Here is a 19,647-nt window from a genome sequence, read left to right as displayed (position 1 = left end):
TCATATTCCTGTATATTGTCAAGCCCGTTTTGGCCATCTTGAATCGCAGATATGTAACAAACCACCCATCATTACTCAACCCCTTCCATCTCACTCCATCCAAAGCACTCGACTTGACAAAGAAACAAAATATGACAGTTAAATATCGAGTGACCTTATCAAATATCGTATCTGTCAAACGGAAAATGTTCATAAAAGATTTGGTGGCCAATTATTCGACGAAACAAACAAGCCCTTTGGACATATATTCAGCAGTCCTGCCGTAAACATCAAGGACAGCCTGTCTCGAACTTTGTCTGAAGCAAGGCAGATTATGCATGCAGCAAGTAGATAACGAGACAAGGACACAAAATAATAGCAACGACTTGGCTGCTGGAACTCGAGCGTAACAAATTTACGCATGAAATAGTCATTATCTGTCGTCATATCGTACCGTGCATTGCTTTCCCATCAACAAAACTGGGCAGACCAGCAGGATCCAGAATACACTCCCGGAAACTCGTTGGCCGCCGCTGTCCGTCGGGCCGCGCAAATGCGGAATAAAGTAAAAGAGAGAAAAAAAAAAAAAGAGAATGTAAACCTGTCCCCTAATGCCTGACCCTCGTGGGGATTCCAAGCTTGCCTCGCTCAATACCATGCGTTGTGCAAAGTGAAACAAAGAGAGGAGATCTTCACTTGGAAAAGTTAAAATCTTGCAACATCAAAGTAAGCCCTTCCCTGACGGAACAAGCTCACAAAACCAGCACAAAAATAAATAACGAGAATCAAAAAGAAGCGAACAAAAACGCCAACAGACCAAGTTCCCTCCTATCTTCCACCTCTGCGTATGAAGGGATCACCTTGGCGGGGTATCTCTCATGTCCAACAACCAGAATCACATCGCACAGCCTCATATGCGGCCGGTAAACAGTAATATGTAGTGGTAAAAGAAAACAAATATCATAAGTGCTTCATGAATAACATAACAAGCATTACAAAGAGTTTGTGAAATGTAAGAAAGAATGGTAGAAGATGATGAACAAATAAAACGAAGTGTAGAGTGTGGCTTGATTTACAAGCTCGGGTCGTCACTGAAAAGGCGTCGTATCTTCGTGCCCCTCGTTGGCATTGCGGCTACGGAGCCCCTTCAGACGGTCATCGACGTAGGCTAGTCTCTGCGAGAGCCTGTCTGCCCCGCTGCGCTCGGGGGTGGCCCCTGTAGAACCTGTCAACCTGCCGTACGATTCAGTTGGCGGTTCCCTTGCAGCCTGTACGGCCTGGGATGATGGCTGCTGGACGGTTTTGAACAGCCGATCACGAACCCTGTGGGTGGTATCGTTTGCACTGCTGGCGGCGAAGAGTCGATTTGGGAAACTTAGCGACGTTGCGTTTGATGTTAGGGGAAACGGCGAACCCAATCGTGGAGGAGCTTCATTCGTCGCTATGCGCGAAAGTTCCGGCGCAGTTGTCGATGCGGGGAGTCGTACTGATTGCTGTTCGCTCTTCGTGCGCAGGGAAGAAGAGCCTAGCGACCCTGTGTAGCGTGGTATAAATAGCTCATCCCTGTTGCTTGATTTCGTGGAACTATACTCTGCAACGGCAGTCCCAGTAGGCCGAAACTGGGCCAACGCCGCCTCCAGGAAACTCTTTCCACGGACACGGCCCGTCGGTAAAACATTATCCTGAGCATCGCTAGCGCCGTTTGAACGACTTGGCTCGGTCCAAAAATCGTTACCCAAGCTCCCACGTTTCCGGGAGTGGCGAAGGTCACGTGGTGGCTTGTTGCCAATTATGGTCCTTCTCCGCGCCACGCTGGTGCGGCTCATACGCGGTGGAGATTGTAAAGTCCGTCGTGGCCCCACGGTGTGTGGTTGATTAGAGTTCTCTGCACCCATGGCCTCCGACAACAAGACGAAGGAAGAGCTTGGGCCATAACTCTTTGGGGCGAATGGAGACCCCAACCTGCCTCGAGGCGGTTCCGAGATACCGGGATACATTGACCGAAGCGATTTCGAATCTTGACCAAGATTGGCGAGAACAGTAGGATCTGGCTCTGTTGGTGTTGGTTCTGGAGCCTCTACAGAACTTGTGAGCTGAGCGAGTGGCCCATACGGCTGCATTATCTCAGATGTGCTGACGGCTAATGACATGCCCATATCCTTTGTTGCGAAGGATGAGCGGGCTGGTGTAGAGCGCCTGTTCCAGTGTCGAGCAGCCGTGTGTGTAAGTGGTGTTGGGCTTCTTGACAAATACCTGAAGTTCGGGTGGGCGGGAGCAGCTAGTTGGAGCTTGCATAGGTCTCTTAGGTGAGTCCTCGTAGCGGCACAAGTATGCGGCCATTCGATATACGCTGCGGTGTGATCTGCGGTCGGGGTGAGACTTCCACTTTGAAGCCTTGAAGCAGCAGCAGCAGTTGAATCATCTACCTTCTTGGTGGCCTTGGAGCCCCTCCAGCTCCGTTTTGCCTCACGAGCAACGCGAGTGCACACACCATGCGGTGGCACACAACTCCTTCCTGTCCTGAATGGAGTGACTCTCGGGTCCTGTAGATAAGTGGTAAACGTAGTCCACAAATGGGCGTCCATCTCCTTGGTCCATGGAGCTCTGTGACGTTTCGAGCGTACTGTCTGGCCATTGCCAACTGCATTCTGAGCAAGCGGCAGAAATTCATTCTCATGGCGGACATCCTTTGGCAAATCCCCTTCTGGGCTCATGCATTGGTCGTCGGAAAAGTGAGACATGCGGCTGAATATAGACGTGTTGGTATAGGTCGAGCGGGATGTCGATGGCCTGCTGGATTCGTAATCCGGTTCGGTGCTTGAATTGTCGTCATCGTCGTCTTCCGTTGAGCTGCCGAAAGATGAGCCGGCTGACCAATCTGGGTATCTCCGTGGCGAAAGCGATGGGATATCTTCGGGAGCAGGGGTCTTGGGTAGCGAGAAATCGTCGTAGCACGAGATGGTCAGCAAGTTGCGATCCTGAACATATGGATGATCCAGGCCGGCCATCATCTCAATACTGTCGGATATTTCCACATCGTTCGGAACGATATCAGGTTCCTCTATGCTGGGTATCGGGGTATCGGCCGCGTTGACAGAGGCGAGGAAGTCCTGGGTCGGGGCGCTAAATGTCTGCGGGACCATCCTCCTCTTGAGCCTCAGACGCGGCCTCGGGGCAGAGGGAGTCCTCGCCTCATGGTCGATCCCTTGATCCATCGGCTCAGGCGTATGAGGTGTCGCACACCGGGCCGATCCTCCCATGGGAGGGAAACAAGTTGATATGGGATGCAATGTCATTGTAACAGCGATCGGGTCAGTCTACTGGTGGACTGTAGGGGCGCAGCGCGGTTACAGGCGGGCATGTGAGGGACTCTGGATCCTGGAACAACTGATGGCAAAGTGATGTTGATGTAGAGCTTGTACTCCGATCGAAGTCAGGTTGAGTTGAACAAAGCCTCCGCATTCACAGCTCCTTGAGGAAAGCAAGTGTGAAGAGCTGCGCTAGATCCTGGTGCTGCTATTCTCTTGTATCGCGTTAGGCAGAGGCAGCTCGAGCGCGCACGGCTAGCTTCCGCACCTGGCCACCAAAATCCTCAACTGAATGGCTGGATGAGTGTCCCGCGGTACCGCTGAAGGTCCTTGCGACCCTAAACCTAGTGGGAGCGTTATGCGCCACTGCGACGGTTTGTGAGGCCAAGGTGAAAAGGCGCCGGGGCTCTGCGGTCGATGAACACCAGTGGCTTGCCGAAGGTCGGTCTATCAGGGAGTAGCAAAACAAGTCGGCGCGGTTGCTGATGCCTGTGCTTTGACCTCTTTTCTATCTTTTCCTTTTGTTGTTTTTCTTTTTGTCTTTCCTTTTCTACCTAAGGCAACCGGCGATGTTGGTCGATCGATTTGTACGTCACCTCCCCGCCCTAAAAGCGGATGCAGATGATCTGATTCAATGGTATTCAACAGTCGCAAATTGTGGGGGAGCATCCAAGAATGAGCGGCTAGACAGAGAAAGAAAGAAAAGAAAAAAAAACAATGGTAGCGGCAGAGAGAACAAAACGGCCAAGAACAATTTTGATGCGCAGAGTTTATGTTCAACGACAAGCAGAAACCTCTCTCAAACCAACTGGACAAAATTCATGGCATGAACTTGGGAGAGGGGAGACGATGGGGGTGGGCGGATGGCGCAAATGAGATAGAGGAAGGGGGGGGGGAGGTTCGATGGGGAGGACAAGGCGGGTGAGCGACTCGATGGGCGCGCGCAGCCACCCGAGCTGCAGCGGTCTCCGGATTGACACTGGGGGATGTGCCTGTCCTGCTGTTTGCGCGCGCGCAAAAAAAACGGGTGGGGTTCAGATGGAACCCAAACTTCCAAAAGGGACCCCCATGTACAGTAGCTAGCCCAGGCTTTCCTGGCCCAGCCATCCATGGCATGGCATCATTGGCAGGTAGGAAATGTGGTTATTGAAAAGGATGCACTGTGATGGCCCACACCGATTATCTCGCATCTCCACTCTATCTTGCAGAACTTGAAAGCCCGAGTCACAAGCAGAATTAAGAGAGAGAAAAATTAAAACTTGGCAGAGGGGCAGTCAGTAATTAATTAATTGTCGCGCAAGTGATTACTATGTACAAATAGACAGACATTCGGGGTTCCCGATGATTGAAGTGGTATTGGGAGTGGTAATTCTCTGTTTGTTTGTTCCGCATGCTTTTTGTTCTTGTCAAATTCCCGATAACTGCAACGCGGTCTACTTCGTAGGTACACTGTGACAGGCAGGCCTGGTCAACTGCTACTTGGGGTTTGTTTGGCGCGGAGGGCTTGATTGGAAGTGCCGGATCGTCCACGTTACCGATAGCATTTGACGTGAGGAACCACTCCACTCGGGCATGGTTTAGACCAGAGTTGGCGATTGGGTCTTTTACTGCGATCCAATATTGAGAATAAACGCCCAGGTTGACACGGGACCATGCCTCAGCCTGGGAATCCGTCCCATCACTCCAGATGCAGCCCTTACGCATGTACGAAGTACCTAGCACGATGCAGAAGTAGCAGTCGTTCCTCCACTCTCAGGAGCAAGGTATCCCGTCTAAACGCCCGGACTATTGGACCCTAGGAATCTGCTGGGTTCTTATTTCAACTGGGCCAACAAGGTGACCTGCAGTCAATTATATCTGTCGAGAAGCACGCCGAGTGAAGTAACGAAAAGCTCCAAGAGCTTGCCCTGTCTGTTTACTTTGCTTTTGATGCTCCACCCTCACCCAATCCTATAGTGTTTCTTTGCTGGGTAGCTTAGCTAGGTGGTGTAGGTTCTATTCTGATTCGAACATAATGGATGCGCTTCGAGAAAGATCATCCAATCGTGGTTTCTCTTCTTTCGACTCCCATCCTTTGCGCAAAAGCCCACGTGGGTCACGGGCTATCCTCCTAGCATTGTGCACTAGTTCTAGTTCTAGGTTCTGTTCCGTCGATCAGATTGCAAAGAGTTTCTCGCAAGCTTCTACACTAACGGTAATCACCTTAGCTACCTCTGCTATTCATGAGGGCTAAAGAGGAAAAGAAGGAGAAGCTTGGGCCTGTCTGCATCGTTGCTCGAAAAACCATCACCCTGGTCTTGATGAACTGTGAGCTTGTCCCCAAGCTCCAAGTCTTTGGTTTGAATATCGTGACCCCTCACCCCTCACTTCCCTTCATATGCACCAGTACGCGGGTGTCTGTGTATACCCTGGATTCAACAAACCCCTATCGCTTCACGCTTATGTCTGTGTGTCTTTTGCTATTGGTAGGTTACAGCCATTCATCCCTCTGCATGCTTTTAGCACCGTCACACGTATTAACCTAATATGGTACGAGCCGAGCATGCGAGAGCATGCATCGAGCCGTCTCATCTCAAAAAAAAAAAAAACCCAAGCTTTGTGGCAGCCCGGTGGCTGGAAGATGAACGGCAGTCACAGCACAATTATTTAGCAGCAAACGTCCCTACACGGGATGAATTTTGCGTCCGCGTCGCGTCACAAACGATACGTGTGAATTATTGTTTTTTTCGGTATACATTTGTTTTGTTTTTTTGACTGTCTTCATTGTCAGGGACCACCATCCAATGAATCATTGGTCCCCTCAGAATACGACAGTCAAAGAGAGCAATGCAGGGTAAAAAAATGGGACAGACAGCACACAGACCTGTTTAGACTTTGAAAACAACGGCTTTTCCTGTAAGGGCTAATCAAGCGAATCTTTCTTTTGCTTGTTCTTTCCTTTTTCCCGTCAGCTCATCAAACGAGCTTGTTCAAAGGTTAGATTGTTTTGTACGGAGTAAACCAACGTCATAGCTGAGATGTCTACATGCTTGGAAAGCTGGTTTTGGCTGGGTGCACAACCGAGTCTAGACTAGGGATTGGGAAAGCTCTTGATGCACGTCAGAGCGCTTAATCTAATTGGTTGCGGTGACATCTTGAGTTTGACGTGTTTTGCGGATTTTCGCGTCTTTGACGCGTCGAGCAAACCTGGTGAAAGAAAAGAAAGTGAGAGGGGAAAAAAGAACTGATTTATTTGCACTGTCTCCACTTACTGTGCGTCAAGTGTAACCTCGGGCACATCACCTCACAGCTTTCAGTTTATGCAAATAGCTTTTCCTTGCAGGCCTTGTTGACCCCCAAGTCCCTTGCCGCCGATGCAACGATAATCTGGTAATAGCCCCCGCTTCTGCTGCCCATGTCGCATTGGTGTTGAAAGTCCGTATATATAGCTCATGATAGGCAATGTAATATCGATGCCTATAGGAACCTGCAGCTGGTGTTCGCTTGAGTGGGTTGGGATGAAAACAGAAAGCGATCAGATATCTAAACTGGTTTCTTAGTTCTAGAACTCAACCTAATGCTAGACTAGTGACCATATAGAACCAGGTATCCTTGGGACAATCGCCCATAAACCTACCTCTTCGTCCAACCCGCCCCGGATATCTCAAACTAATTAGCGCGTCCAACTTGCCGTGCCGAAAAGGGCTACTTGGCAAACACACGCGTGCACTGTACGCCGCACCCATATCTTGACTACCCTAGAGGACAAGAACTGCCCGAGCATGTCGTGCAACGAAACGGGAAGCGGGGAAGAGAGAGAGAGAGGAGAAACAAAAAAAGAATTCGTAAACGGAAACAGACACTTCCCTGCCGTCTTCCATACCAATGGTTGGTTGGCAGTGGTTTGCTTTCGCAAAGCTCAAAAAAATCACTTCCCGCCGGACCTTGCCGCAATGATACCTTGCTGGGCCTGGTCTGGTCTGCGAGTGGATTTCCACTTTATGGGACCTCTACAGTACATAGTATGTCCAGTTACCATTATTATGGAGGCCCCGATAGCAGTCGCCAGCGCCCTGACTAGAAATCCCGCCCCACATAAAGGGCGAAAAAATCATTTTGGTCTACTATGTACTAATCCTGATCAATCTATATAATACCATACGAAGAATACAGTTCCACCGATGTATCAAACTCGGGCAGATCGGCTATCAACAAGAGTTTACTGTAGTTTGTAGGCGGGGCTCTCAAGAGTGGAATTCAAAAAGGCGGTCTACCCGTGTTGGCTGATACGAAGTTTGAATTCGAACGGCGGTTATCTTGTAAAAATAAAAATGCTATGGATAAAAAAAAGTTACGGGCCCTCGTGCACTGGTGCAGCCCATGATCGGCCGGCCAAGCAGTAGGATCCGATCCGGCAGGCGCTGAAGCGGGTCTTTTTGCGAGGTACGAAGTAACTGGGGGGCGCAGGCTTTTTATGCGCCCACGAAATCCCTGAGTGGCTTCTCTGTTGCTGCTCAGGGGTAAACCCAACGGCTTTTAGCGAGAGAGTGAAGAAAGAAAAAAAAAAGACCGTTTGACATTTATTAACATCGAATACTGTAGCACATTGAGTGAGTATACTGTACTGTACATATGAAGTATGTATCGCTGCAAGCTGTTCGAGACCTGTTCGCTTGTTCCTGGTCGAGCAGCCACAGCAAAAGCATTCCGAGTACCAGTTATCGATAGATTTACCGGTAATACAGACCTCATAAGGTCTCAAAAGACACGAGTGAGGCTTAAAAGTCAGGGCAGTGGCGTATCTTACGCCATGTTCAAGAGTTTCAATCTCCATGTTATGTGACCCACGTGGCTGAAAGTTATGTCAATTAAATCCCGAACTAATACCATGTGTACCGTTTCCGCAATCTACCTGCCTTGCAGTCCGTCAGTCAAGCTGTGTCTACCGAGGGGTCTGTCTGATAAGTTGGGAAATTGGGAGCTGAGAGCTAAAATCAAGACTAATTTTAGTAGCGCTCGACGAGCTATTCAGCGACCTTCGAGATCACCACATCACGGCACGCAATGGCTCAGCCGCGCTGAGCGATCCGTCCGGCGGGAAGATACCGATGGCCTAGGCCTGTTTTTGGCGCCCGCATGGTGTTCGAGGCTTCTCGCCGTCGCTTCACATCACTAAAAGGGGTCCTGGGGTTGGGGAAAATCCCGTACAGAATGCTGAGATCTGTCAATCATCGAGATGGAGCTAGGCTTTTGGGCCTTGGGCTAGAGTTAGTCAAAAAGGTAGACTTCGCCAGTCTTTGTCTCACGACTTGGGGTTCCGCGCGCTCTGTTTTCTCTCAATATACCACAGGCCAGTTTTCATTCCTTATGCCTTGATCAACCGACTACCATGCTGGCCGCTTCGATAAATTGGCTGCAGATAGCAAAAATCGTCGTCCCTCTTGTTCTCATCGTGCAGCTACTGATCTTCCTGACAAGCAATGGCGACACATCTAAGCTCGAGGGGTTCACCCGCCCTTTCAAGGGCGAAAAGCTAGCTTTCATTTCTGATTTCCTCAGCCATGAGGAATATGGTGGTGCTTTCGACGGCCAGCCAATCGCCGACATGTGCGCGGGCAGGAGCTGGAATCCGGACCGGATAGTCCAGTGCGATGCTGTGCCCGAGGGCGTTGGGACGGTGAGGAACGGTCATCTGCAGTGTATCCGGTTCGCCATCGAGATAGGAGGTAAATCGCGTCCCTGAGGATTGTCTGGCATCAATAGCATTCAGCCTTTTGCTGACACAAAGCATTTTTGTTGCAGCTGGCGGCCTCATCCTACCAGAAATCGTCAGGAGATCAGAGCACAACATTGCCGAGGCGATTCCGAACGCCAAGGGCCCGCTTCGCGGCGTGGGCCTGGACTACTTCTTCGACAGCAACCACCTCACCTCAACCCTTACCAAGTTCTGTCCGCAGATGAGGCTGTACCCTTCCATCAACGGTCTGCACAACGTTCCCTCACTCCTGACCGGCGTCAAGGTCAAGCTCGACCAGCTGCAACCGCCCAGGATCAACATCAGCTCGACCGTTGTCGAGAATCTGGATCGCTTTTGGGAGCAGGTGAGGACGCTCATTTCCAAGGAAGACGACGGAAAGCGCAAGCCTCTGAAGATCCAACTGGCGTGGTCTCCGTTTTGGTATAGTGTGGATCACGACTCGCCCGAATTTGTCAAGAGTTTTGGCCAGCTTTTGAGGACCCGACATGACGTGCGACAGTCCGCCGGCTCAGTCCTTTACAGCTTGAAAACGCGCTTCAATCTTGACCTGGACCCGAGGAAGCCGCCTAAGGGCCAAACCGGAGAAGAGGTTGCCCGCAAAGTTGCCGAAGGCAGAAGCTTTCTCGGAGTGCGCATCAGGACCGACGCCGATGCCAAATCGATGAAGTGGCCAAGTTACGACACACAGGCAACCTACTTCGAGCGTCTTGTCGGTCAGAACCAGATCCCCGTCACTTACATGGCCCAAGGTGCTGCAAAAGCGGACGTTCGCAACTTCAAGGCGAACTCGGCAGGTTTCAACGGTGTCGTGGTGTGCAAAGAGGACCTGCTCACGGGTCCCGAGCTCGAGACCTTGCAGAGTCTCAGCTGGGACCAGCAGGCGCTTGTCGACTATGAGGTGATGCTCTCGGCGGGGATCATTGCAGGCATTGCTCACTCGAGCTTTTTGTGGAATTTGGCGATACGTCGGAGGGTCGACTTCTGGGGACCGAAGAATCAGGGACAGAGTAAAAACGGCCTGGTGTTGCCCGATGGCACCATAACTTATCAAGACCCATACTCGATCATCTTTGGGCCTGGCGAGGGCGAGACCAGTGCTGTCCTGTCTGAGTCCATGAGGCTCGCCATATGGCCCTGAACCCATTGTTTTTGTTAGTTCAAGAGCACTTAAAAAACGCTTTCTCGGATCTCCCACTCGAGTGTATTAGCATCATGGACAAGTCCAGTCCATGATTCTCGGCGACTATCCCATGGTCAATTTAAATAAGGGACTTTCGCCGTGTGTCCTGTTATCTGAGTGTTCCCCAAGATGGCTGGTGCAATACGAGGTAAGCTACGTGAACATCCTTCGAAAAGTCCCGAGGCGAAATCAGGCGGAGAGTGCAGGGCGCACCATGTGTATCTCAACTCCTAACCTTGGTGGCAGAGGAGACACTTGGGGCTTTCCAGGTTATTTTGGCAGAGCCGGCACTGGCACTGCCTGATTTAGGTCTGTTGTTGATTCTCCTGGGAAAGTCGTCATGGTAAGACACGCGCGGCAGGCTAGAACCAAGACGCTGGCAGTTCCGTGGTGGTGATATGTGTACGACGTAGAGATTTGTTAATGTGGGCAGAACGAAAGCTGCCGCATAAATAAGAGCAACAGCTCGTCGTTATTGCAGAGAATTAATCTCTGGAGCTTAATCCGTGTCAAAGGATCTCGGGTGGGAGACATAGCTTTTGAAGCAGACGCAACGGTATCAACCCGATTTTCAAAGCCAACACAAGTGCGTGTCCATGATCTGTACTGAAAAAAAGGTAAGAATTACCCAAACAGAGGCGGCAGATTTGATGAAGTTGGGCACTTTGAAGTGTTGTTGAAATAATGGAAGGTAGAAAAGGAACAAGATAATAAAATTCAAGCAAGAAAAAAAAAATTGAGAGGGGAGCCTTTACCCCCCCCTCTTCTGAATCCAAGGATCCTCCACTGCCAACGTGGACCTAGCCGCATCCAAGGAAGGCACGCCCAAAAGATTCAAGTTATGGGATGAGGCAACTCGCAAAGCACCCATCAGAATTTCGAGGTACTTTGATCTTGGTTTGTAGGCAAATACCTAGGTAGCTACCTATGGACTACCTATGCCTGTCTATCATGAATACTTGTGGTATTTGAATCATCATGGCGCACGTGCAAGACAAGCTGTGGACGGCTTCCCCACATCGCACAATGAAATGGTCTTGCGCAGCAAGCGTGGGCTGTACCCCTGTCTGTATATGATTAATCGTCTTTCCAATCTTTTGACACTCACTTTCCTAGAATTTGACGGCTCCCATCATTCACCTCTTATGGCTTTGTCATACGAACTCTTTCATGTCACGTCCTGCCATGTCTTTGAAGGGCTCTTGCTCTTTTGTTCAAATTCGAGGCTAGAGAATTGTTTGATCTATGGCCAGCCGCAAGTGACTACCTATGCCTATACATAAAATGATCGCGTGCCCGCAATATCTGCATTACATCACCGACATATTCATCCTTGGTTTTTGGAAAAAAAAAAGCATCACCAACTTCTAGACTTTCGTTCACTATTCCCAATACATTAATTCGCCAGGATATTCATATATATTAACCCAGCTTTGTTGGGTTTCTCTCGATACACTCTCTCTTTACTTTCTCTGCATTAGCTATATCTCTAATCGGACATCTTAGCACTTGCCCAAGACTTGTTGCCATATCCGCAAGACAGAAACCAAAACACATTGCCGCTCATTCGTCTGACGAAACAACAAAATGGCGCAGTCTCAGCCCCAGCCGAGCTCTCCGTCGTCGCATGTTGAAATCCTCACACTTGACAACATCTTGAAAAAGGTGCCCTCGTATGACCCTGAGGCTACTAACCAACTGTTCTCACTCATTGACTGTGGCAGGTAAGCCTTCAATACCAACAGTCTGGGAAAATCCATTCGTCGTAGCTAAGCATCGGGCTAACCTCACCAGCAATGGAATCCGCTTCTCGGTCTCGGATCTCTCACCAGGCTCAGCTCGCCTTCTCCCATGCATTCATCAGGAACGAGCCCCTATCTCTCTTCTTGACTCACTAATGGAGGGCAAGGTCATGTATGGAGAAGAACGCTTCCCCCCGGCCACAATCGAGCTTGTTGCGCAGACCATGGCCAAGTTCTGTAGAACCGCCTATGAGGGCCACAACGTCCCCAAGGCCAACATGTTCATGTTTGCCACCGAGGCCATGCGTCGCTCTACCAACGCCAGCGAGATGCTCGAAGCCATTCATACAGCCTGCCCCGACTTGAAGTGTCACATTGCTGAGCCTGGTGTCGAGACGTTTTTGGGTGGCATGGGCGCCCGTTCCGGCTCGTACAAATTTCGAGGTCTCTGCGTCGATCTCGGCGGTGGCAGTCTGCAAATGAGCTGGTTCAACACAGATGACGCTGTCCGCCGTGCTTCCGAGGTTCACCAAGGCGACTCTGCCGATTCTGACACCAACCCCAACAGACACTATGGCATCGCCGCTGCTCGTGCCGGTCAGAGTCTGCCTTTCGGTGCCGCTCGAGTCATCCACATTCTCAAGAACGAGCCAGTTGAGGTCAGGGAGGCAGAGATGTCCAGCTACCACGAAAAGCTTACTACTGTCTTTGCCAACCTGTGCAAGACCTGGCCTGACCTCGCTGCCGACGTTGCCGAGGACGGCCCGGGTGTTTGCATGTACGTCTTTGGTGGCGGCCTCCGTGGTTACGGTAGCATGCTTCACTTCAACGATCCGGTGCACCCTTACCCCATTGCCGGTGTCGGCTCCTACTTCGTCTCGGGCGCCTACTTTACAGAGACCAAGAGGATGCTTGAGTTCAACAACAAGCACAAGGGCAAGATATCTGGCATGTCTTCTCGCCGCAGGGATCAGTTCGATGCCATCTGTGCTGTTGTTGATGGGATATGTGCTGTGGTTCCCAAGATCAAGCGGGTCACATTCTGTGGTGGCGGCAACCGCGAGGGCGCCCTGATGACGGTCCTCCCCGAATCCATCCGCGAGAGCAATCCCCTGGCTCTTCTGGGACGCGGCGAAACCCCTCCGATTCTCGCTCAACCATCAGCCGCCAGCACGTTTGTCCAGATCCTGGAGGAAGCCCTGCCCGAGACGTTGACAAGCCAAAAGCTGGGACCATCCACGGTCGAATCACTCGGCCTAACTGAGCTGTTTGTTCGAAGTCTCTGGACCAATCTCGACTCGCACGAGAAAAAGAAGCGCAGCGCATCGGCAGCCATGCACCATGCTTTGGCTCGAGACCCCGACTCTCCGGGCCTGGGACATCTTGAGCGCGCCGTCTTGGCTGTGACAATGGTTGCCTACCGAGGAGGTGTTGTCCGCCGCTCCGACCACTCGCTGTACGACCGTCTCCGAGGCGTCGTCTCAGCAGCCGATGACCCTTCGTCGTCGGACGTTGGCAAGAAGGACCACAGCCCAGAAGCCAGCCAAAGCCTCTTCTGGGCCGACTACATTGGTCGTGTCGCCGCCGCCATTGTCAAGGCTACGGTTGCTTACCCTACCGATGTGCTTCAAGCCGGCGGTCCTGTGCCCATAAAATTTGGCGCTGTCGAGAACGGCAGCGGTGAGGACAGGGTCGTCGTGCTCAAGATGGGTGTTGCCTTCCCACCGCACGTCTCCAGCGAATTTAAGCTGGATGATCTTGTCGAGGGCTTCAAGGATGTGGGCAAGCATCAGAAGCTCGGAAAGGTGGTTGCCACTGCACATGAAATCTCGTGAAACTAATGCACATCCCGTCATGCCTTTACCGATCCTATAACAGACACTACCTATATCATCTCATTATCCTACCGAAATTAAGCATCCCTTGTATTTTGTGCAGCTCACCTGTTGTTTTCGGATTTGACGGTCCTGACGGCACTCCATAAACATAGAAAAGAGATACCCATCGTCGCTGTTTCGACGGCCTCAAAAGAACAAATAGATGAAGACCCAAGAATGACGAATCATGTTTGACACCTGAAATGAGATGCGTCTTTGGCTATGATTTTGTTTTGGTGAAATATAGCATGAAAATTCTCGCTTTGCTTTTAGAATGCTTGCAACCCACAGAAAATGCTGCATCTCAAGGGTGTCTGGACAAGAAAACTCAATCATCGATCCCACCCCACTCCCCGCCATCATCACTGCCATCACCCTGATCCCTCGCGGCAATTTTCCTCCTCTTGCTGCCCTCGATGGCACCCTTCCGGTTGTTCTCCTTGCGCCTCTCCCAGGCGCTCTTGGAGGTGATGCGAGCCTTGCCCTTGGAGGCGGCCACACTACGGCGTGACTCGACGCCCTTTTCGCGCAACTCCTTCTTGTCCTTCTTTGAGACGTCAGGCAGCGCGTCCAGTAGCCACTTCTGGGTGGCCGATTCGCCGGCTCCGGCCTGCCGCTCGCTGAGCGCGATGACGTTGGCGACGTTCTTGACGAAGGGAATGTCCTCCTTGGTGTAGAACGTGACAGCGATGCCGCCCTTGCGGCCCGCGCGACCGGTGCGGCCCGCCCGGTGGACGTAAGCGGCGGCGGAGCCGGGGACGTCATAGTTGACGACGCCGTTGACGCCGGCAAAGTCGACGCCGCGGGCGAGAACGTCGGTAGTGATGAGGACCCAGACGTCGGCGGCACGGAAGCGGCGGATGACGGCGGCGCGGGCTGACTCGGGCATGGACGAGTGCAAGACGGCGACGCGCGAGGCGCCGCCTGCCGCGGCGGGTATGTCGTACTTGAGCTCCTCGTGCAGCGCTGTGGCTCGCTCGATGGTCTGCACAAATACTAAGAAGGGGGGTCGGAGAGGCGTCTCGTCCTCGGGTGTGGTGGTTGACGAGGTGGTGGTGGAGAAGGATGCTGGGTGGAGCAGCTGGCGGAGAGCGAGGAGCTTGCCGGACTCTGTGGCCGTGTAGACCAGACGGTGGGATATGTTGGGAACGGCAGTGTCCTTGAGGCCGACGACCAGCCTGATCAATGGAGGGGCTGGGGCGTCGTCAGCTTGGGCCCGGAGGTTGTCTAGGATATGTGTCTCGATGTTGGACGCCATGGTTGCGGACCAGAACGAGACGCGCAGGTTCGGGTTACGGCAAGCTGACCATATGCCCATCGTCTGCTCTCTGAACAGCTGATCCAAGAGAACGTCGGCCTCGTCTAGTATCAGCGATCGGACTCTGGGTAGTCTTTTCTTCGTTGTTGATGTTCCCTTGGAAAGAAAGTTCAGGAGAAGCATTGGAGTTGTGACCAGTATGTCGGCCTTGGTGATTGGTGCCTTGTTGGGTTTCTTTGATGGCTTTTCGGACTTTTCTCTCTCTTCGTCATCTTCTGACAACGAGTCTTCATCTTCGCTCTCAAAAACATCTTCCTCCTGATCTTCACTCTTCTTCTCGGTGCTGTCCTCCTCAGCAGCAACCCTCATACCCTTGCGCATGAGAACAACCCTGACTCCCGTCCCCATCGCAAGCTTGCGGCCCTCGTTCGCGATTTGACTAGCAAGCTCCCTCGTTGGGGCTACCACGATAGCCTCGAGCGCATGTTTTGTATCGTTTGAGCTGTCACCTCCCGTCTCCCCCTTTTCTGCCCTTCGCTTGAGCACTCCGTTGATCGCCGGGAGCAGAAAGCTTAACGTTTTCCCGCTGCCAGTAGGCGCAATGGCCAAGAAGTCGACACCCGCTGAAGCCCCCTGCAGCATAGCCAATGCCTCCCCATCCCCACCTTTGCCATCATCGTCTACACCGTCGCCTTCATGGGAGAGCGCAAACCCTGGCTGCAGAAGCAGCGGTAAGGCACCCAGCTGCACCTCGGTCGGGACCTTGTAGCTACCCTTTGCCAGGTTGTCGGCCAGCCTGGGGGATATCCGATATGCGCTCCGCAACTGACTGAAAGACACCAGAGGCTGTGGAAACACCGGCAGCTTGTCGCTCTTGCCTTGCGCGGCCTGCGCAGCACCGTCGACCTTGTCCCCCTTGTCCTTCTTCTTCTTCTTTTTCGCGCTGCTCTTTTCGACCTTTGCCGGTGCTGCTTTTTGCACAGGGAGCAGCGTGTACTTGAGACGGTGAGAGCGCAAGATCCTCTTGCACTCATCCAGCTCGATCGGGCGCGCCTTGTCGGCTTCGTCCGCGTCCTTCTTTGCCTTTTTCACATCCGCCGCCTTGGTCTTAGAGCCTGCACCGTCCGAATCCCTCCGCGTTTTCGGTGCGAAAAAGTCAAAGTCGCTCAGCTCGACATCATCGTCTACGGCGTCATCCGCTTGGTCATGGTCCTGCGTCCTCGACTTTCGCTTCCGTTTCTTGCCCTTGGGCGGCGGGCCGACATTGTCGTGGTACAGCTGTGGGTTCGTTTCGACGCCGGCCGAGGGAATGTTGGCTTGGGCCAGTGTTGCTGCAGGGACGCCTGGCTTTTTTGGCGCCTGCTTGGTCCCTCGCGACAAGACCTTGAGGATATCCATTTTCGGAGCCACGAGAGTAGGAGGTGCAAGGTTTTTCTACTGCCGGCACCTTGATCCGCGAGTCCTATCTACTTTGCGACCGCGCTCAACAAATCACAGAGGATTGTATTTACGAAGCGCGCTGTGACCCCACCCAAATTTTTGAAGTTTTGGCTTAATCGATAAGCCAGCAGCCATCACCGGTACGTACTGGAGGCCCACAACACGGGCACTTCAGAGGCCGTGGGATCCATGCAACTTCTAGACAAGCATCTTTCATACTGTCTACTTGGCTAGGTAGGTACGCACAGTCGCAAACGGTACTCCGTACGCAAAGTTGGCTGGCAAGCTACTACCGTACCATCACCGGCAGAGACAGGCTCTTGCTAAAAACGCCACCAGCCGAACTGAACTAGACTGACGTCTCATGATCGGCCAGCTCAAAGTTAGTGAGGATCCCTGTCGCCTTATCACAGACTCTGGACCCAATGCCATCTCATAAGTCCCCTATATCGCCACTTCTGGTGAACAAGTTTGAACAGCCGTTTGCCGCAAAGTAATTGTTTACTCCGTACCGCGTACGGCGTATATTCGAATGGACAAAAGACAAGTTTATGAAGCTGGGATGTACGTGGTAGCGACTGAATACACTCCCAAACTCAAATCTGGTAAATATATCCCAATCTAGCGCTGACATCATGACTTTTCAAAGAGTGACCCGATTCACTTCAGAAACTGCGAAGCAAGTCCCATGAGTCCACTCGCACCCCCAGGTCCGGTGGCCGGAGCATCCGACCTGGACTTCATGTAGAACTTCACCGCCATCTCTCCAGCCTGCATAAGAGCTGACTCTTTGGATGCACCCTCTGGGACTTTACCTTGGGATGCCTTCTTGTCGAAGAGCTGCAAAAGTGAATGACAAAGCATTTGATGAGTTTGATGTCTCTGTAATCAAAACCGGAAACAGAACAGGACAGTGAATACCTTACTCGCCTCGCCCAAGGCAAGGCCGATGAACTCGTTCTGGTGGGTACCAGAGACGCCACCTCCGCCCACGGCAGGACCACCATGCCCGGTGAACATCTTGAGGGCTTGCATGACTGCGGCAGACCCCATACCATGCTCGTCGACGTCGCCATCTTGGTCGTCACCCGCAAAGTATTTCTTGTGGTTCCTGATGGCCGCTATCGACCGATTTGGGTCAGCTAGCGAATTTACTGACTTTCTGTTGATTGTTTTGGTTATAATGACTCGAAATTGCCTTTTCCGGCTGGCTGATTGTGTCAACCCATCAACATACCAGCCTCGTCGACGTCTTCAATATCAATCTCATCCTTTTGCTTCCTCTGACCGATCGTGTCCAGGATGGAACTGAAGAGGCTGACGTCGCCCGATTCGCCGGCGTGGCGGGATGCTACATGTGCAGCCCCACGGAGGTCGTCGTCCTCCTCGTGACTGTAGGCCGACGAGTCCCGCTGGTCTGTTGAGCGGGCAGCTCGTAGAAATCAAAGTCCGATGTATCAGACCTTCAGCTCTACTAACAGCGTTTTTTTTTCTCCCTCCTTTTTTTTGTTCCTTCTACTCTCATTTTACCGCCATTGGACGGACAAGGTGCACATGTCTCTCCAGGCGACCAAGAAGGCCCCAAAGGTGCTTTGGCCACTCACATGCCATTATGTCATTGATTATTGACGAAATCCCGGGAAATAATGTGAGGTATACCGAGAGGGGTGTTGAGCACGGTTATTGTACTTGGGTTTATTTTTCCCCCCTCGCCGCAAACGAGTTCTTGCTGCACGGAATACGGTCTTATTGGGGCGGTCTCGATGTTTAAGAGAAAATTTCCGCGAGAGAGTTGTATAGGGTATTTGTCTTTCTTATGTTTCTTGAGATGGGATGAGACACTTTTGGGGGTGGCATTACCTAACCGGAGAGGGGAACGGCCGAATTTATTCGATCAGAGCTCCAAAGTGTACTCGTGGTGGCAGGGACCGTTGGGGGGTTTTGATGAAAGCTTGCCCATCTCCAGCCTGAACGTGGCACACGAAGGCAACAAAAAACAAAACAACCCGCCCTCTGGTTGGCCACTTTGCAATCAAAAGGACACGAACTTGCCCCGCATGTAGTTGCCTGCCGTCGGGTGCATAAATTCTGTAGATACCACCTAACTGGCTAGAACTGGAACTAGAACTAGTCTACCTAGTTTCATGTTAGGCACAGTAGGAAGGTACATCCTACTGTAGGGGCAGGTAGTACCCCAGGCTAAGTCTAATCAATAATACCCCGTCCTCACCTTATCTTACCCTTTTTTTCTCCATAGCTTTGACGGAATACCCATCCGTACTCCCCACAAAGTCTGTAGGTACGCTATCTGGGCAACCTGAAATTGAAAAGGTGCCCTCAACTGAACCCATTCCATCTCTCCCCCCGACTCCCCACGGCCTTTTTAGCAGAAAACCGGCTATAATCCGGTTGGCTAACTGTAAGCAACGGCTCGCTTACGGATAAATGCTGTGTTGCCTATGTTCAAAAAGAGAATACCAATTACAGCCCTATTGGGGATCCTCGACGCTTGTTGGGAATCTCTGCCGAGGGAGCCGACGATACCCCCGGGCCTGACACCTAGATCTAGCTGGAGACGAACGCCAAGACGGCAGCTCCCGTGATGAGCACGTACTCGTAGCCGAGCAAACGAACTGTTGTCTGTCAGTCTCTTGAGAGCAGGCAAACTTAGGAGTACCCCCAGAGACCCAACCAAGTCCGCTAAGCCTATTGCAACTAAAATAGTCCATGTTGGTTGCTGCCATTTCCGGGGGTGACTTCCCCCATCGGCTCCACGAACCTTATGCTGCCAACCCCGAGAGGTTGCCAAAGTTATCGTGGGCGGGGTAGTCGACCGTTAGTCTACACACCACTGATGCTGGCTTTCTAAGAAGTGCCGGTTTTTTCTTTTTCTTTTTTTGTTTGTCCGATATTCTACTATGCACGCTCAGGCAAAACCGTATCGATTCTGGAACCAATATTATTACCAGATAGTTAACTTACAACCCTTATGGCAACCTGATTGTTGTTGTGCACAGAGCTTCAGGGGCTTAAGGAAAGGGGTCCGGCGGGTTTTTGGGCAAGGTTTTTCGGGCAAGCATACATGTAGCGATCACGACCGATACCGAAATGAGAACCATTTGTACA

At 51.8% G+C, this 19,647-nt stretch overlaps 6 protein-coding genes across 6 annotated transcripts; 2 read left to right on the top strand and 4 right to left on the bottom strand.

Annotated features, from left to right (window-relative positions):
* Window positions 1-294: 294 nt before the first annotated feature.
* Window positions 295-4,108, bottom strand: MGG_04526 (uncharacterized protein). The gene has a single exon (XM_003713529.1). It carries the CDS (start codon window positions 3,273-3,275, stop codon window positions 1,068-1,070), a length of 2,208 nt encoding a protein of 735 aa, XP_003713577.1. The 5' UTR covers window positions 3,276-4,108; the 3' UTR covers window positions 295-1,067.
* A 4,547-nt stretch (window positions 4,109-8,655) lies between these two features.
* On the top strand, window positions 8,656-10,162 carry MGG_04525 (uncharacterized protein; the record flags this gene model as incomplete). Its single annotated transcript, XM_003713528.1, has 2 exons — window positions 8,656-8,992; window positions 9,069-10,162. The coding sequence occupies 2 exons, from the start codon at window positions 8,656-8,658 to the stop codon at window positions 10,160-10,162; spliced, it is 1,431 nt and encodes a 476-aa protein (XP_003713576.1).
* Window positions 10,163-11,299: 1,137 nt separating this feature from the next.
* On the top strand, window positions 11,300-14,156 carry MGG_04524 (retrograde regulation protein 2). The gene is made up of 2 exons (XM_003713527.1): window positions 11,300-11,928; window positions 11,999-14,156. The coding sequence occupies exons 1-2, from the start codon at window positions 11,792-11,794 to the stop codon at window positions 13,779-13,781; spliced, it is 1,920 nt and encodes a 639-aa protein (XP_003713575.1). The 5' UTR covers window positions 11,300-11,791; the 3' UTR covers window positions 13,782-14,156.
* MGG_04523 (ATP-dependent RNA helicase ROK1) lies at window positions 13,752-16,598 on the bottom strand. Its single transcript, XM_003713526.1, has one exon. The coding sequence runs from the start codon at window positions 16,477-16,479 to the stop codon at window positions 14,152-14,154; it is 2,328 nt and encodes a 775-aa protein (XP_003713574.1). The 5' UTR covers window positions 16,480-16,598; the 3' UTR covers window positions 13,752-14,151.
* Window positions 16,599-17,005: 407 nt separating this feature from the next.
* On the bottom strand, window positions 17,006-18,542 carry MGG_04522 (uncharacterized protein). Its single transcript, XM_003713525.1, has 4 exons — window positions 18,126-18,542; window positions 17,759-17,938; window positions 17,443-17,642; window positions 17,006-17,361 (listed from the first exon to the last, which is right to left on the bottom strand). Exons 1-4 carry the CDS (start codon window positions 18,130-18,132, stop codon window positions 17,182-17,184), a joined length of 567 nt encoding a protein of 188 aa, XP_003713573.1. The 5' UTR covers window positions 18,133-18,542; the 3' UTR covers window positions 17,006-17,181.
* A 316-nt stretch (window positions 18,543-18,858) lies between these two features.
* MGG_15544 (uncharacterized protein) lies at window positions 18,859-19,640 on the bottom strand (the record flags this gene model as incomplete). Its single annotated transcript, XM_003713524.1, has 3 exons — window positions 18,859-18,919; window positions 19,103-19,154; window positions 19,604-19,640. The coding sequence occupies 3 exons, from the start codon at window positions 19,638-19,640 to the stop codon at window positions 18,859-18,861; spliced, it is 150 nt and encodes a 49-aa protein (XP_003713572.1).
* Between the last annotated feature and the right edge of the window lie 7 nt (window positions 19,641-19,647).

This window comes from Pyricularia oryzae, chromosome 2 (genome assembly GCF_000002495.2).
Source record: "Pyricularia oryzae 70-15 chromosome 2, whole genome shotgun sequence".
Lineage (NCBI taxonomy): Eukaryota > Fungi > Ascomycota > Sordariomycetes > Magnaporthales > Pyriculariaceae > Pyricularia > Pyricularia oryzae.
The sequence above is the reverse complement of the archived record's forward strand: the minus strand, read 5'-3'. Positions and strand labels throughout refer to the sequence as shown.